Source organism: Stegodyphus dumicola, chromosome 2 (assembly GCF_044657685.1).
Source record: "Stegodyphus dumicola isolate Sdum_Otavi_A_Nest chromosome 2, ASM4465768v1".
In the NCBI taxonomy this organism is placed as follows: domain Eukaryota; kingdom Metazoa; phylum Arthropoda; class Arachnida; order Araneae; family Eresidae; genus Stegodyphus; species Stegodyphus dumicola.
Window position 1 is genome coordinate 129,681,944 of NC_140769.1, and position 14,278 is coordinate 129,696,221.

The window sequence follows — 14,278 nt, forward strand, 5'->3', positions numbered from 1 at the left end:
GCCGGTATTCCAGAGGTCCGTGGTTCGATTTCCGGCGAAGGCATTTGCTAATTTTTCATCTCTCCGGCTTTTCCAAAAATACTAATGTCTCTACAATGGCAAAGCACACTAGGAATATCCGCCTAAGGAAAAGGATGCCTTCGCAGAAGACTTTCTAAGGGAAACTGGCTCGTATACACATTAAACTTGGGTAAAACTGTTAAAAAACCCTTGCAGACAGCCCGTTCGTTTGGTTTGAAACTGAAGTCGGGACTACCAGTGTCCATCTATTTTACCGCTTGGATGCTAGTGGGTACTGCATACCGGAAGTGTTTTTAATAACTATATAAGGTGTTTCTCCCACCTTTAAGAATACAATGTCTTCATAGTGTAGTGGTCAGTACGCTCGATGCGAATTCGAGAGGCCCGTGGTTCGAGTCCCAACGAAGTCGTTGCTCATTTTTCCCATCTCCTGTTTTAAAAATAATCTAATGATTTTACAGTAGCGCCCGAACTAAAAGGGGGTGAATAATGATTCTCCACCCCCAGGATTTGGCAATTGGATCCCCTAATCCCCAGTCGCTCTTTAAAAGGGGGAGTATATAAGGTATTTTTCCCGCCTTCCTAACATGCCTTCGTTGTGTAGTAGTCAGCACGCTCGGCGCGTATTCGAGTGAGCCGTGATTCGAATTCCGGCGAAGGCGTTGCTCATTTTTCATCTCTCCTACTTCGAAATAACCTAATGTCTCTACAACTAAATAACTGATAACTTTTAATGGGAATGCTAATGCTTCTTTTTTTGAAACTTACCGTTGACAAATATATGATAATATTAGTTATTACGTAGAATACTTCTTTGTCAGCTATATGTAGAATTTTAATAACTTCAAAAAAATGAATTTGTCTTATGCATGTGTACAGTATTTAATTATCATTAACTTGTTTTATGAAATATAAAGCGCATTGCATCAAAAACTCATATTAATAGAATGGATAATATTCTCTTACTTTAAAATGAAATATATTTTCTTCAGGAAACTTTGTTTGAAGAATACTTTACAAAATTTGTTTTCACAGTGACCAACTATCAAAAGTAACAAAAAAAAATGGTTTCAGTAGATAACCTACACGAACCTCGCATTTGTTATTTTATATCCTAAGGCATGAACAGTCTCTATTTCAGTCACATTTTCTGCCATTGAACTAAAAATGGATGCCGAAGTATGTGTCATTTCTCCTGTCCAGCGTATTTTGGAATCTTTGAAAATCTAATATTTCTTCTCGATAAAATCCTGTTTCCCGAGTTTGTATGCTGCAACACGAGCAAATCAGAAAACACGTCAACTAATTCTTAAAATCGCCTAAAATTTAAATAAGAAACATCTTTGATGAGAATATTAAAGGGCAATATAATTTAGTACTGCTGTCGTTTATTATGTACAAATATCTCTTCTCTCTCTTCTAAACACCTTTTCTTTTGCAGAATAAGAAATAGAAATTAATGTATTGTATTACCATATTTAGTCTCTTATTTTACCCCTCGCCTTTTTCACTCCCTAGTATTTCCCCCCTTAACTTTTCAGTACTAAGTTCTGAAATGTTTATAAACTGTCACATATTTTCCCCTTCTTTAAGACGTTCACAAAGCTAAGTCCCAGTTTCCGGTTTATTCAATGATGGAAAAGCACGTGAGGGCTATCTGCCTAAGAGGAGAGATGCTTTCGTGGAAGACTTTCTAACAGAAAAAATTGGCTCGTATACACGTTAGACATGGGGAAAACCGTGAAAACGCACATGCAGCCAGCGCGTTCGACTGGAATCGAACCCAGGTCGAATTGCTAGCGTTCAGCGACTTTACCGCTGGTGGGATAAAAGCTAAGTCCCCTAAATTTTAAAATGAGCTCATCCATGTAGTGGTTGTTTTCGTCTTACTCAATGACTTGCTCGAGGATTTATGGTACATAAGCTCTGATTGGTGAAGCATTTATAGCGAAGAGCTTTAAGAATACAAGGATATTCAGCAATTTGATGGTTCTAAAAATCATAGCACCCCGCAAAAAGGGCTTAACAGAGTGGAAGATGAAGACAATAGTAAAGGTGAAGGCAACTTCACACACAATTCCAGCAGAACTGATTGATATATGGTCTATGGACAACAACAAGAGTGCGCGAGATTCAAGACACAGGAAAGCAGAAATGAAGATATCTTATTAGATATTATAATGTTAATATTATTGCGTTTTCTTACTGGAATGTTGATTTATTTTATTGCAATATTTACCGGTAATTTTTCCATGAATGCTTTTCATTTGTTAAGTTCTTACTGTAACCGCGTTTTACGGAAATTAAATTATCCGCATAATTTTCCGCTGTCAGGTTTCGTATGATTGAGCAAAGAAGGGGGGAATACGCTTATAAGAGCGGTATTTCGCATCCCCAGCATAACCACTGAAACTCTAATATTGTTTCTGTTATCCACCTATGCATGCTGTAATATAAGGCAGGTATGAAAATACTCTAGCTAATAATTCTTAAAATTGCTTCAAAATAAAAAATATTGTTCATGAGAATAGTGAAGCGAAGTGCTGTTGCGTGCGTACGGGTTCATAATAGATTGAACGCACAAGTCTGATAATAGCTTAATAAAATTTATTTTTATCAAAAGAAATATTTAAGAACTTTGGAATTTTCCACAGAAATATTCACACAAGTGTTCACAGTATCACACAGTGTAATCAGTAGTTACACTTCAAACTACTAAGAACGTTAAACATAAAGCAATGCAAAGCACATCTAGAGAGAAGGCTTACTCAGGTACTCTCAATTCACGCGCAAATAACAATACGCAATAGCAGTAACTAGGCACCTCAGAGCAAATGCTCTCTCTTTGGCCTTAAACAGTTTTCAATCGACGGCCGTAACTTTCTGCTTCTCGAAATTATTGGAGAGCAATATGAGGGTGGAATTATGGTTACAGCTAATATAGTGATCGATTACATTTATTCAATTTCAATACATATTACGTCAATTTTTGGAAACAAATTAAGTCACTAAAATCATTGTCAGCTTTGCGATATCTCGCCAAATTACCAAGATACGCACTTGCTCAATGTTAACTACACTTGCCCCTGTACTCTTATATTTTCGGCATAGCAACTCTTTAGACTTTTCATGTTACAAAAGATGGCTAATCTTTAGAATATGGTAACAGGTAGTTTGGCGACATTTTGATAAGGCGATAAAGGTTACTAGCTAAGACTTTAGCAATAATCTGAGAAGTGCACAGTTTGAATCACAGACTATTTTGTCTCAGAGAAATGAGAGATTATGAGACATGTAATGTGACATTTTCCAGAAAATTCCGATCGTGATTTTAGCTAATAAGCAGTTAGAAACAATTTCGCTGCTAAAGTGCAGAATCGCCCACTTATTTGTTTGGCGCTTTTTACAAGAGTAAGAAGAATTGGATTTCTGTCAATTTTCTTTGACTTTTTAAGTGAAAATAGGTCAATGTGTACATAGATAAAGTCAAGAGTGTGCGTAATGCCATTTTGGTGCAATTCTGGGATGTTTTTTTAGGTGAAAATAGGTCGACGTGTACATGGATACCATGTATGTGCAATTCTTAAAAACGCGGCAAGCAGTTTGCGATTCTGCACTTTCTCCCAATTTTCTAATCTTCGTCTTGATTAAGCATTTTTGTTCCATAAAAGTTCTAGTATAAGCGTAATTCTGCTAGCAGATTGTTGGAAAAAATGTTGAGTAAAAAAAAAAAAAAAAAAAAAAAAAAAAGCCTTTACTTCGTGAAAACACAATGGCGTCCAAAACAAAACTAGCATATGGAGTTGCTGTAGCAGGGTGAACAAAACTAGCATATGGAGTTGCTGTAGCAGGGTGAACAAAACTAGCATAGCAGGTTGCTGTAGCAGGGTTGGTCGCCAAACTTTAGCCAAAAATCGCCAAGTTATCATAATGTAAATATTCACCCAAAAGATATACAATAATTTTACTTATAATGGTAAAAGTATATTTACGGGTACCCCTAACTTACGGGTTTTTTGGCGGTACATGGATACCGAATTTGTACAATTCTTTGACTTGTTATTTTAGCTTGTGTAGCGGCGCCGCTACACAAAGCCAAAATAACAAGACAAAGGATTGCACAAATTCGGCATCCATGTAGACATCGACCTATTTTCATTAAAAAACATATTATATTAAAAAACATTCCAGAATTGCACAAAAATGGCATTGCGCACTCCCTTGACTTTATCCATGTACACATCGACCTATTTTCACTTAAGAAAACATCAGAGAATTGGAGAATCGAGACTTTGACTCCCTTTACTTTGTCCATGTACACATCGAACTATAGTCACTTAAAAAGTCAAAGGAGCAGCCAACAAAAAAATATATAATCTCAATAAACTACATTTTAAATCAAACAATGAAATAACATAAAAAAAAGGGAATTCATTTTTGCACTGCGCAAAGGAAATATCCGCTTACCTTATTTACGAATTAAGGCGTCTTCAGTCAAGCAAAATTCCTTAACAGCTTCCAAAAACTTCCTAAAATTATCTGAACTAGAATCTGAATACAGGCGTCGCCACATAAATTCACAAAATAAGAGTCAAAAATATCCTGCGTAGTAACATTCGACCGTACGCATTTCCAACGTTCGACCATACGCATTTCCTTCCTACAAACAGGACACCGAATAATGGCTACTTAGTAAACCTTCATTTACGCATCAGTCAAGAAGTAATGCTCTTTTCCCCTTTCTAACCAAATCGTACAGAAACTTCAAATTAATCTTACTGCATTCAGCCATTTTACCAGCTAAACCACAAAACAAGCAATGTACTTCCTAACCAACACATACACACACAACAAGCCCTTACGAATTTACCGCAATCACATGCAACCGATTTCGTCATAATAGGGTTTCCATAATATTCAACTAGGCAGGCTACCATAAATGAAATAACTTGGCGATAAATGAAACAACTTCGCGATAATACAAGGGGTACCCTTCTCTCTACTCTAACCCCTATAATTCTACTAAAATTACCTATTTAAGTACAAAATTCGAAACAGTATAATTTAGAACTACTATAGAAGTAACTGATTTCATTTAAATGACAAATAAATGTATTTTTGATCAAATTCTTTAAATACGCAGATTTTTGTCTCTTGATTTTATATCAAAACTAACGAAATAAATAAGCGAAAGCCTTGAATATTCCCTTCCCTTAAATCAAAACTCATCAGGTGACCTTCGGAAAATTATCAAAATAATTCCACTTTTCGGATTAATTCGCTGAATGCTTGAAATTCTCTCTTCTCTACCTTTTAATACAGAAATCCAATCCATTGTGTGAAATGTGTATTCAAATAGCGCCTTTCGTTCGCTCTTAACATGCAAACCGTCTGTTTGATTCCCAAGACACAACAAACTCCTAAAACACAACTAAAAAGAAATACAAGATTAAACGAGTCCTTGAGTAAATACATTTGCACGTTTTCGTAAACGAATTTCCCGCTTGCATCCGTTTTGCAATTAAGAGTTCCATCAGTAAGATGAATTGATTCCGTTGAGCTCTCTGACTCATGCGCTGATGCTTGGTGATAATGAATGGTCTCCATATCTACGCTGTATGCCTACCATTAAGAGTTGGTTGGAACTCTGACAACAAGGGGAGTAGAAGTCAGAAAGTACTCTTGTTGTTTTTGACTCGATTGATGATTCCAGAAATGCGAAAATAGTTTTTGAAATTGCTTTAGATGCAAAATATGTATTATTAACAATTCAAAGGGGTTCTTTTCTTACAAGCCTTTCATCATTTTATATATATCATTGCGAGAAAATGAATTTAATATTACAGTCTGAAGTCTCTTGTTCAAAATAACGAAATCTGGTATAATCTAAAACAGGATGGTTTTTTTGCCCCGGGAATCAAGAAATGGTAAAACTTAAGCCTCATGGGAAGTATGATCTGAATTTATTATGCGATGAATTTTCATTTCATTGTATATTTTCTGATCTTACACTATTGCTATCAGCAATCAGAAATAAGTTCTAATCAACTGAGCAATTCAATTTATTCACTTGAATATGTGAATCTCGAATAATCTTACATAAGGAGGAGACGACGAAAAAGGCAACAAAAATTAATTTTATTAATTACTTAGTTTTTCTGATATAAAAGTTTTCATTCATTTATCATTTAAAAAAGTCTCCAATAATCTTACATAAAGAGGAGATTACGAAAAAGCAACAGCAATTAATTTTATTAACCGAAAGGGCATTAGCCCAGGGGGGTTATTAATTGCGTTTTGGCTTTTTGCGTTAGTTCACTATAAATTACGGTTCACTTTTCAAATGGTTGCCACCAAATATTATCGCCCTGTCTTATATTTAAAGAAATTAAATAATTAAGAATCTTCATAAACGTATACATGTTTCTCGCACTGTGATAAATCAACGTTACCTAGAGCCATCCAATTTTGAATAACGTAATCTTCCACTGAATATGGGCATCTGGAAGCCCTAATTTTGAGTTTAAAATTTGTTTTATCATCGATTTCCTATTTTGCAACACTTAACGAATTTTTGATTAACAAACTCAACGATTTCAGAGCGAGCAGTGGCAATTCTATATGGGAAAAAAAACATTTTATCTCTAGCAAGGAAATTCTAAAGATATGCACATTTTAAAATTATTTTGCGATATTGCTGTTGAATTGAATTTTAGGTTTCAAGGGCAAAGAACATGATATTTAATAAATAAAGGCAGCACACAAAACGTTACAAAAAGCCCCTTTGGGTGTAATATAAAATCTGAAAACTTCCAGATTTTATTTTTTTTCATCAATTATTTACTTTTCTGATATAAAAGCTTCCATTTTTTTCCCAATAAAACGACTGAAATTTTAAACTTCATTTATTTATATTTTTTCTGCGTTATTAAAATTTGATGATAAACAAAAAAGCAGTGTTTTTAAGTACTACGATTTATTGATCACGGAAAATTAAATATTAATATACGTTAGCCCAAATTTAGGCTAAATTATTCCAATTTCAAGGGTTTAGTTATACAGATAAAATATTTCATAATCTTTAATGAGTTGAAACTAATTAATTTTTATAAAATGAATATATAGTAAGAATAGCTTGGGGAAAAAACTATTAAACTTAGTATATCACTTTTTCTGAAACAGCCTTTAGGTTGAATTACAAACTATAAGTTGAATGCTCTTAGGAGCTTGCACAGAAACTTCAAAATTGAAATATCAATTTTACAGTTAATGCAGTGTTCAATTTTACTTACGAAAGATGATTTTTGAAATAAACTAGTATAATTTGTATGTATTTTGCGCACTTATTCCTGATTTTACAGTAGCTGAGAAAAAGTTATCAGATGTTTGGTCTGATTACGGCAAAGCTTCGAAGGCTATCTGCCTAAGAGGAAAGATGCCTTCATGGAGGACGTTCGAAGGCCAACTGCCTCGTATATACGTTACACATGGAGAAACCACGAAAACACCAATTGCAGTCAGCCCGTTTGCGGGATTCGAACCTCGCATGTACTTACCAGTGCTGAGCGACTTTACCGCTCGTCCGCTGGTGGTCCTAGCTATCAGATGAATAAATAATCATTAAATTATAACTAAATGGTCAAAAATTTTAAAATATAATTCTCGACCATTGCTAAATAAGACTAAGCTCACTAGTTCAGCAAACTAGTAGTAGAGTAGATTTAAATGTTTATGCCGGGAATGCCTAATGAGCCATTTCATCGCAAACTCTTCAGTTCCATATATTAGCGTATCATGACTAAATGTGTAGCTGAAAGCGTGCTCTGATATAGCATGTCCGAAATTCGTTTTTTCAATTATAATCAAAATTTACCTTTGCTTGGAATTACTGATTTCATGGTAGACTTTTTAAGATAAAATAATTAAAAGCAGTATTAAATGCAATTCATGCTATAGCTATGAGCGCGGGTGTCAACGTTTTAACGTATTTATCATCTTAGCTGTCGCTAGTTAGGTGGGTTGAATAGAAAACTATTTCTTGTTTTGGAGACATCAACTCCTTTTCAGCGAAATACTCTTTAAAGGCTGGATTTTTTTTTTTTTTTTTTTTTTTCAAAAATTATCTTTTGAGCATTTCTAACTACTTTTCCATACTAAACTCAATTTAACTTTTAAAAGTTAACGAAATGAATTTTTGGTATTACTTAATACGATTTGACCGGTATTTCTTTTAAATATTCGATTCAAAAATCGCATTAGAAATTGTGAATTATTTATTAGTTCTTTTATTTTACATTCAAATACGCCATACAAATCCCTTAAAAGGATTTTTAAATAAATACTATATTGAAATTTGAGTAAGGGAAAAAATATGCACATACGACGAAAACCCAAATGGAAATTTCAAAGAAACATACATTGCAATAAAATGGAGATTCGTAAAATAAACTTTTGATTTAACTTTAAATGCACTTTTTCTATCAGCAAAAAGGGTTTATTTTCCTTGGAATATTTAAAACCATAAAATCGCTCTAGACGTTTATTCTGTTAACAAATATCTTTACATTAAAATTTCTGTTAACTGCTTTATTTACCACGTGTTTTTCTTTTAACGTGAATTATTGTTGAAAGCTTTAATTTTCAAATCTCCTTGGCTTTTAATTTTTTGAAACTAATATAAGTAATACGATGTGTATTTGCAAATGAAAAATAATATTTCTGTAACAAAAGTTCAATTAATATAGTTAAAATCCTTGTAGGGGTTATTTTAAGTATTTACAATTCCCTGACAGAGTAAAATAATGTTTAGTAACGTGTAACATGTAAATGAGAGAAAAATACTATTTAAAGGAAGGTTTCGCTTACTTCAGCAGAAGCGCTTAGAAGTCCTTAGTGGCGAGTGTTTTGCGGCAGGCTACTTCGTTGTTTAAAGCTAACTATGCTCCGCCGTATTGAACCTGTCTGCTGATATTCGCCGGTTAATTTAATTAAAGGCCAACTACGTTAGATAATTTTGTGCAGCTTCAGAATATTTTTTTTTTCTTATCTTGAGTAAAACAGCCCGAGTGGAGGCTTTTCTGTAAGCCCGAGAAAGAGGCCATCTATGTTCTTACTTTAGATAATAAAGGGTGAGTTTGACCCTTCTATGGACTTTTCATTTACACATTTGGACTCAGCAATAAGTTGCTTAATAATTCAACAAGGTTTCTACTTACTTAAGCATCGAGAAAGTAGTTAGAAACATTACGGCCGAAATTAACTTGCTCAAAATGGCTTGTTCCGATGAATCATTTTCTTCTCTACTTAGCATAAATCTAACTAACTAACTTTCAACAGACTTGAGTTAAATCTTAAGATTTATTAAACTAGGATTTGCACCTACAGCATAACTTAACAAATCTTAGCCATCCTTAGAGGCACATTTACATCAGTTTGCGTTTGTGAGCGTACAAAACTTCAGCACTTGAAGGTTAAAGAAAACTCTAATTATAAATAAGAACACTAAATTAATCTCAAGTTAGCCACTCTTGGGTGCGGTTTAGGAGATATGATAGTCTGTCTCATTTTTAAAACTGCTGTCGAAAACGTGGTTATGGTGAACAGTGTTCGTTATTGTCCCGTTATCACATCTTTTTGTGTCATGCTGTGTATGAAATAAATATCATAATATATAACTTCAGTAAGATGTGACTGCCTGCCTCATATCCAGTGAGACATTAAACTTTCTCTACAAAAACTTCTCTGGCTGCGTGATCTTACCTTGTGGCTGCGATCAGGAATAGAGGAAGGTTTTGTGACGTCACACTTTGCGATTTCTTTTTATGGGGCTATGTCAAGTTAAACATTTATGTGAACAAACCACAAACAATTCCCAACCAAAGAAATAAATTCACTGTATAGTGGAGAAGTGAACAGAGATGTCTCTGAATGTGTCATCGTGAACTTTACTAAAAGGGCAACTGCCTTCGAGAAAATGAAGGTGAACATGTGTCAGAGTTTTCCTTTCCCAGCAGTATATCGGAGAATGCATAGAAGAATATAAACAAAAGTTATGATTTTTTATGCAGCTGCGACTGATGTATTGCATTTCTACACCCTGTGCAGTTTATTAAGCACCTCGTGAAATGAAGGAGCGAAGTAGAGCCAGCAATAATTTTGGCTTCCAAAAGCTGAGATTTATGGCCCTTGTTCCAACCACAAAAAGCTATTAAGAACATAACTACCACTTTTTGTTTAATATACCATATGCACAAAATATTTTTAGCGCTACTTCGCTCTTCATTCTCTGTGGAGCAATCTTGTCAATGATGCAACTTTCAGTCCATTCCTGGTGAAGCCATGTAAAGATCTATTCCGATCCCCTTCTCTTGTTCCGACCAAATACTATAACTTCAACATCAAGCACAAACTTCTTCAACTCTCACAATCGTAACAAAAAGTATTTTGATGTTAGATTAAATTCCCAAGAAATTACAGTCAGAGATAATTATTTTTATATTTGTTCTAATTATTATGTTGAATTTCTTTTTATTTTTGATTTTGCTTTTGTTAAATTGTACATTTTTTTTTTTTCAAAAAATTGTTACTACAACACCCGCCATAAAAGAATTGATTAAATTTCAGTGTTTCAAAATATTTCTCTGTATCTCATCTATTTGTATAAGTGATGTTCATATAACCGTTTAATTTTTCCCTTCACAACAATAATTATCATATTAAATGAAATTTCTAACCCATTTTTATGTAAATGAAATTGTAAGGCAAATGATTTTATAGTATTGATGATTAATATTGTAGAGACTAAGTATTTTTGAAGCAAGAGTACATGAAGAATGAGCAATACACTCGCGGGCATTCAAACTTTTACCTCTCGAATACGTGCCGAGTGGGCTACCGTTACACCATGAAAGCATGCAGAAAGGAGGGAGAAAATACCTTATATACTGCCCGTTGTTTTAAAGGACGACTGAGGATTAAGGGACCCAATCGCCAAATCCTTGTGGTGAGAAATCATCATACACCATCTTTTAATTCGGGCGCCGCTGTTGAGACAGTAGGCGTTTTTGAAGCAGGACTGCATGAAAAATGAGCAGTGCCTTTGCCGGGACTTGAACCTGGACCTCTCGAATACGCGCCGAGTGTGCTACTGTTACACCACGAAGCCATGTAGAAAGAAGGGAAAAAATATCTTATAAAATAAAACTTCTAAGCATTCTGAGCCTTCCTAAGGTAAGCCAGCCTAAGATGTTCTGATATTCACTCCTGATTTATGATAGCTTTAATTTACCAGTGATTCATTAAGATGTTCCTTATAAGTTTCCTAATTTATTTATCCTAATAACTTTAGAAGCTCATGTACTAGCTTTTATTTATCCTAAATATTTTAACTTTTTTTAACTTATTTATCTATTACTGAAAGAAAACATTACTAGATGAAAATAACCAATAATAGAAGTGTTTTCTATCTCAAAAGTAATTTCTTTTGAAATTTAGCCAAGGAGATAATGTTGATAATTTATTCGTATATTTTCTCATTTTATCAGAGTAAAATGAAAACGAAACTATTTTGATTAAATAATAATAAGCAGAGAAATAAAAATATGTTATTCAGAAATATTACCTCAATACATTTTCCAATTTAAAACCATACTAAAACAAAAATTACTAAGAATTTCCTTAAACAATTTGACTATAAGTCTGCAAAAAATAAAACAAAGTAATAAATGAATTGCTTATTAAATTCAATGCTCCAGTAAAAGAATCATTCTAAGTTGATATTTCATTAGTTAAGCAAAGAAAAAATAAAATAGAAATGCATTTACTGTAACCTAGAATTTCCGGGCATGCTAATAATTTTTATTATTACTTGACTTATAGTAATGAAATTATTTTGCATTTCACAAATATTATTACAAAGGTGCTTTTTAACGTAAATATTTTTCTACGTAGTATGTTTAGTTAGACTACATAATATGCTGAAATTAATTAAACAATAAGTATAAAGTAAATATAATTACAGATAACTATTAATTTCCGAAATATTTCTGAAGTAAATGTTAACAATCTTAAAAAACGAAATTATTCGTTATAATTTATTAGGCTCCTCAGAATCCTCTTTGATATTTTAACTTTATATTGCGTTTCCTTAATAAATATATATTGTTGTCATAGTACAAGTGTTTCATTATGTGATCTATGTAATCTTTCTGTCTTAAATACTCCTTTAAGATAAAAATTAACATTTTGCGCCTCTAATATTTTACTAAAACCTAATTTTTCAACCCGTCCCAACAAAGATACGAAAATGATTACTTAACATTCTTAACTTTCTTGCTGTTAAATTGTCTGTTTACCTACAGAACTTAAAGCCAAAAGTTGAGTTTGATTTCAAGCATTCGATGTCAGCTGTTAAGAATTTATAAACTGAATAGAGATGTAGAGATATTAGGTTATTTTTAAAATAGGAGTGACGAAAGATGAGCAACCGCTTTCGCCGGGAATCGAACCACGGACATCTGGAATACCGGCACAGCTGGCAGAACCACTTCATCACGAAGGCGGCACGCCAAGAAGATAAGAGAAATACCTTATATACCTCCCCTTTTAAAGGGTGACTGGGGTTTCGCCAAATCCTGGATGAGGAGAATCATCATTTACACCCTTTTAGTTCGGGCGCCACTGTAGAGACATTACGTATTTTTGGAAGCAGGCAAGATGAAAAATACCAACCGCCTTCTCTGGGAATCGAGCCACGGACCTCTGGAACACTGGCCCAACTTTCAGAACCATTACACCACGAAGGCACGCGAAGAAGGTAGGAGAAATACCTTATAGAGTAATAGCCTTTGTTTGCACAATATAACTGGCATCTAGCAGTTTCTTCTATAGAAATATCTAAGTGTTTTTAATCATATTCTTTTTAAACTGTATTTTATAATGAACTAAGTCACGTTTTAGATTTTAAAGATAGCATTTCAAGACAATTTTATGTTTTTCAAAAACGCAGTAAAATATAACTAGGGAATTAAAGAGCATTCCAAGCGTTAACATCTACGAAGGTATATTAAAAAAACTTTATGAATATTCTAAGAAACATTTGGAAATTTTCAGTACATTAAAAAAGCATTAATAAAGTGTTTTCCTTCAAATCTCAATCTTATTAGATTGTTCTCCCTTTTCTAGACTTTTCTAGACACAGCGAAACTACACTGAACGAGCCAAAACATTCTGACCATCCCCACATTTTTCAATGAACACTTCTGTAAGATATGGAGCGCACGTGATTAAATGGCGATGGTATTTGCCTGCTGCTGGAGAGGATAAGAAATCATTCTTGCACTTACTTTTTGGGAGTAATTTTTGCATTACTGCGAGACTGTATCATAAATATGCAAGGCTGCTGATCTAAGCCAATTTGATAGAGGGCAGATTGTAATGGCCCAAAAACTCGTAACGAGTATCTCCGAAACTGCATGAGTGGTAGGTTTTTCACGATCTGTCGTTGTTAGCATTTATGCAAAGTGGATAAATGACACTGAAACTAGCACTAAAAACCACGTTGTTGGGATAGCCACGAGTTGTCAAAGAAAAAGGACGCCGGAGATTGTTCCGCTTGGTACAGCAAAACTGGAGCCAGACAGTATCAGGTATCAGTAGCGGGCGCAGCCCGACCCGCCTAACCAAACAAGTTGGTCTTATGATCATGACAGGCCATGCCCATTTCAACAAATGAAAAAATGAAACATAAAATATCTAAACGAGAATAATCATACAGACAGTGGCTTAGCTGACAGCCCAACATAATGCAGATCCAAGTGCAAGTGTTTCGAAATACACAGTTCAGCGAACTCTGTTGGATATGGGCCTGCGCAGCAGATGTCCCACTCGTGTGCCGTTATTGAAAAAGCATTTTTGTCAACTACACCTACAATGGGCCCGAGAACATCAGGACTGGACGAGGGCTAAGTGGAAGACTGTTGTCTGGTCGTATGTATCAGGATTTCTCATTCATCATGTCGATGGTCGTGTCAAGATACACTGTCTTCCAGGCGAACAGTTGTTCCCTCCTGTACAACAGCTTATACACAAGCTGCTGGGGAACGTTCCCATGGGCGTCTTTGGGACCGTTAGCTGTGGTAGAAGATACCATGAGAGCTGCGGACTACCTGAACATAATTGCGGATGAGTTGAACTCTTACCTGCCGTATCTATTCCCAACTGGACATGGAATCTCTCAGCTGGACAACGCCCCATGTCA

At 34.5% G+C, this 14,278-nt stretch overlaps 1 protein-coding gene across 1 annotated transcript in view; it reads left to right on the forward strand.

The window, feature by feature from the left end:
• The window catches only part of LOC146998575 (uncharacterized), a 46,204-nt gene extending 35,751 nt beyond the window's left edge, over positions 1 to 10,453 (forward strand). Inside the window, exon 3 of the mRNA XM_085810222.1 lies at positions 10,286 to 10,453. Within this exon, the coding sequence (XP_085666348.1) occupies positions 10,286 to 10,453 (168 nt within the window). The remainder of the gene's footprint in view (positions 1 to 10,285) is intronic.
• Positions 10,454 to 14,278: the final 3,825 nt, after the last annotated feature.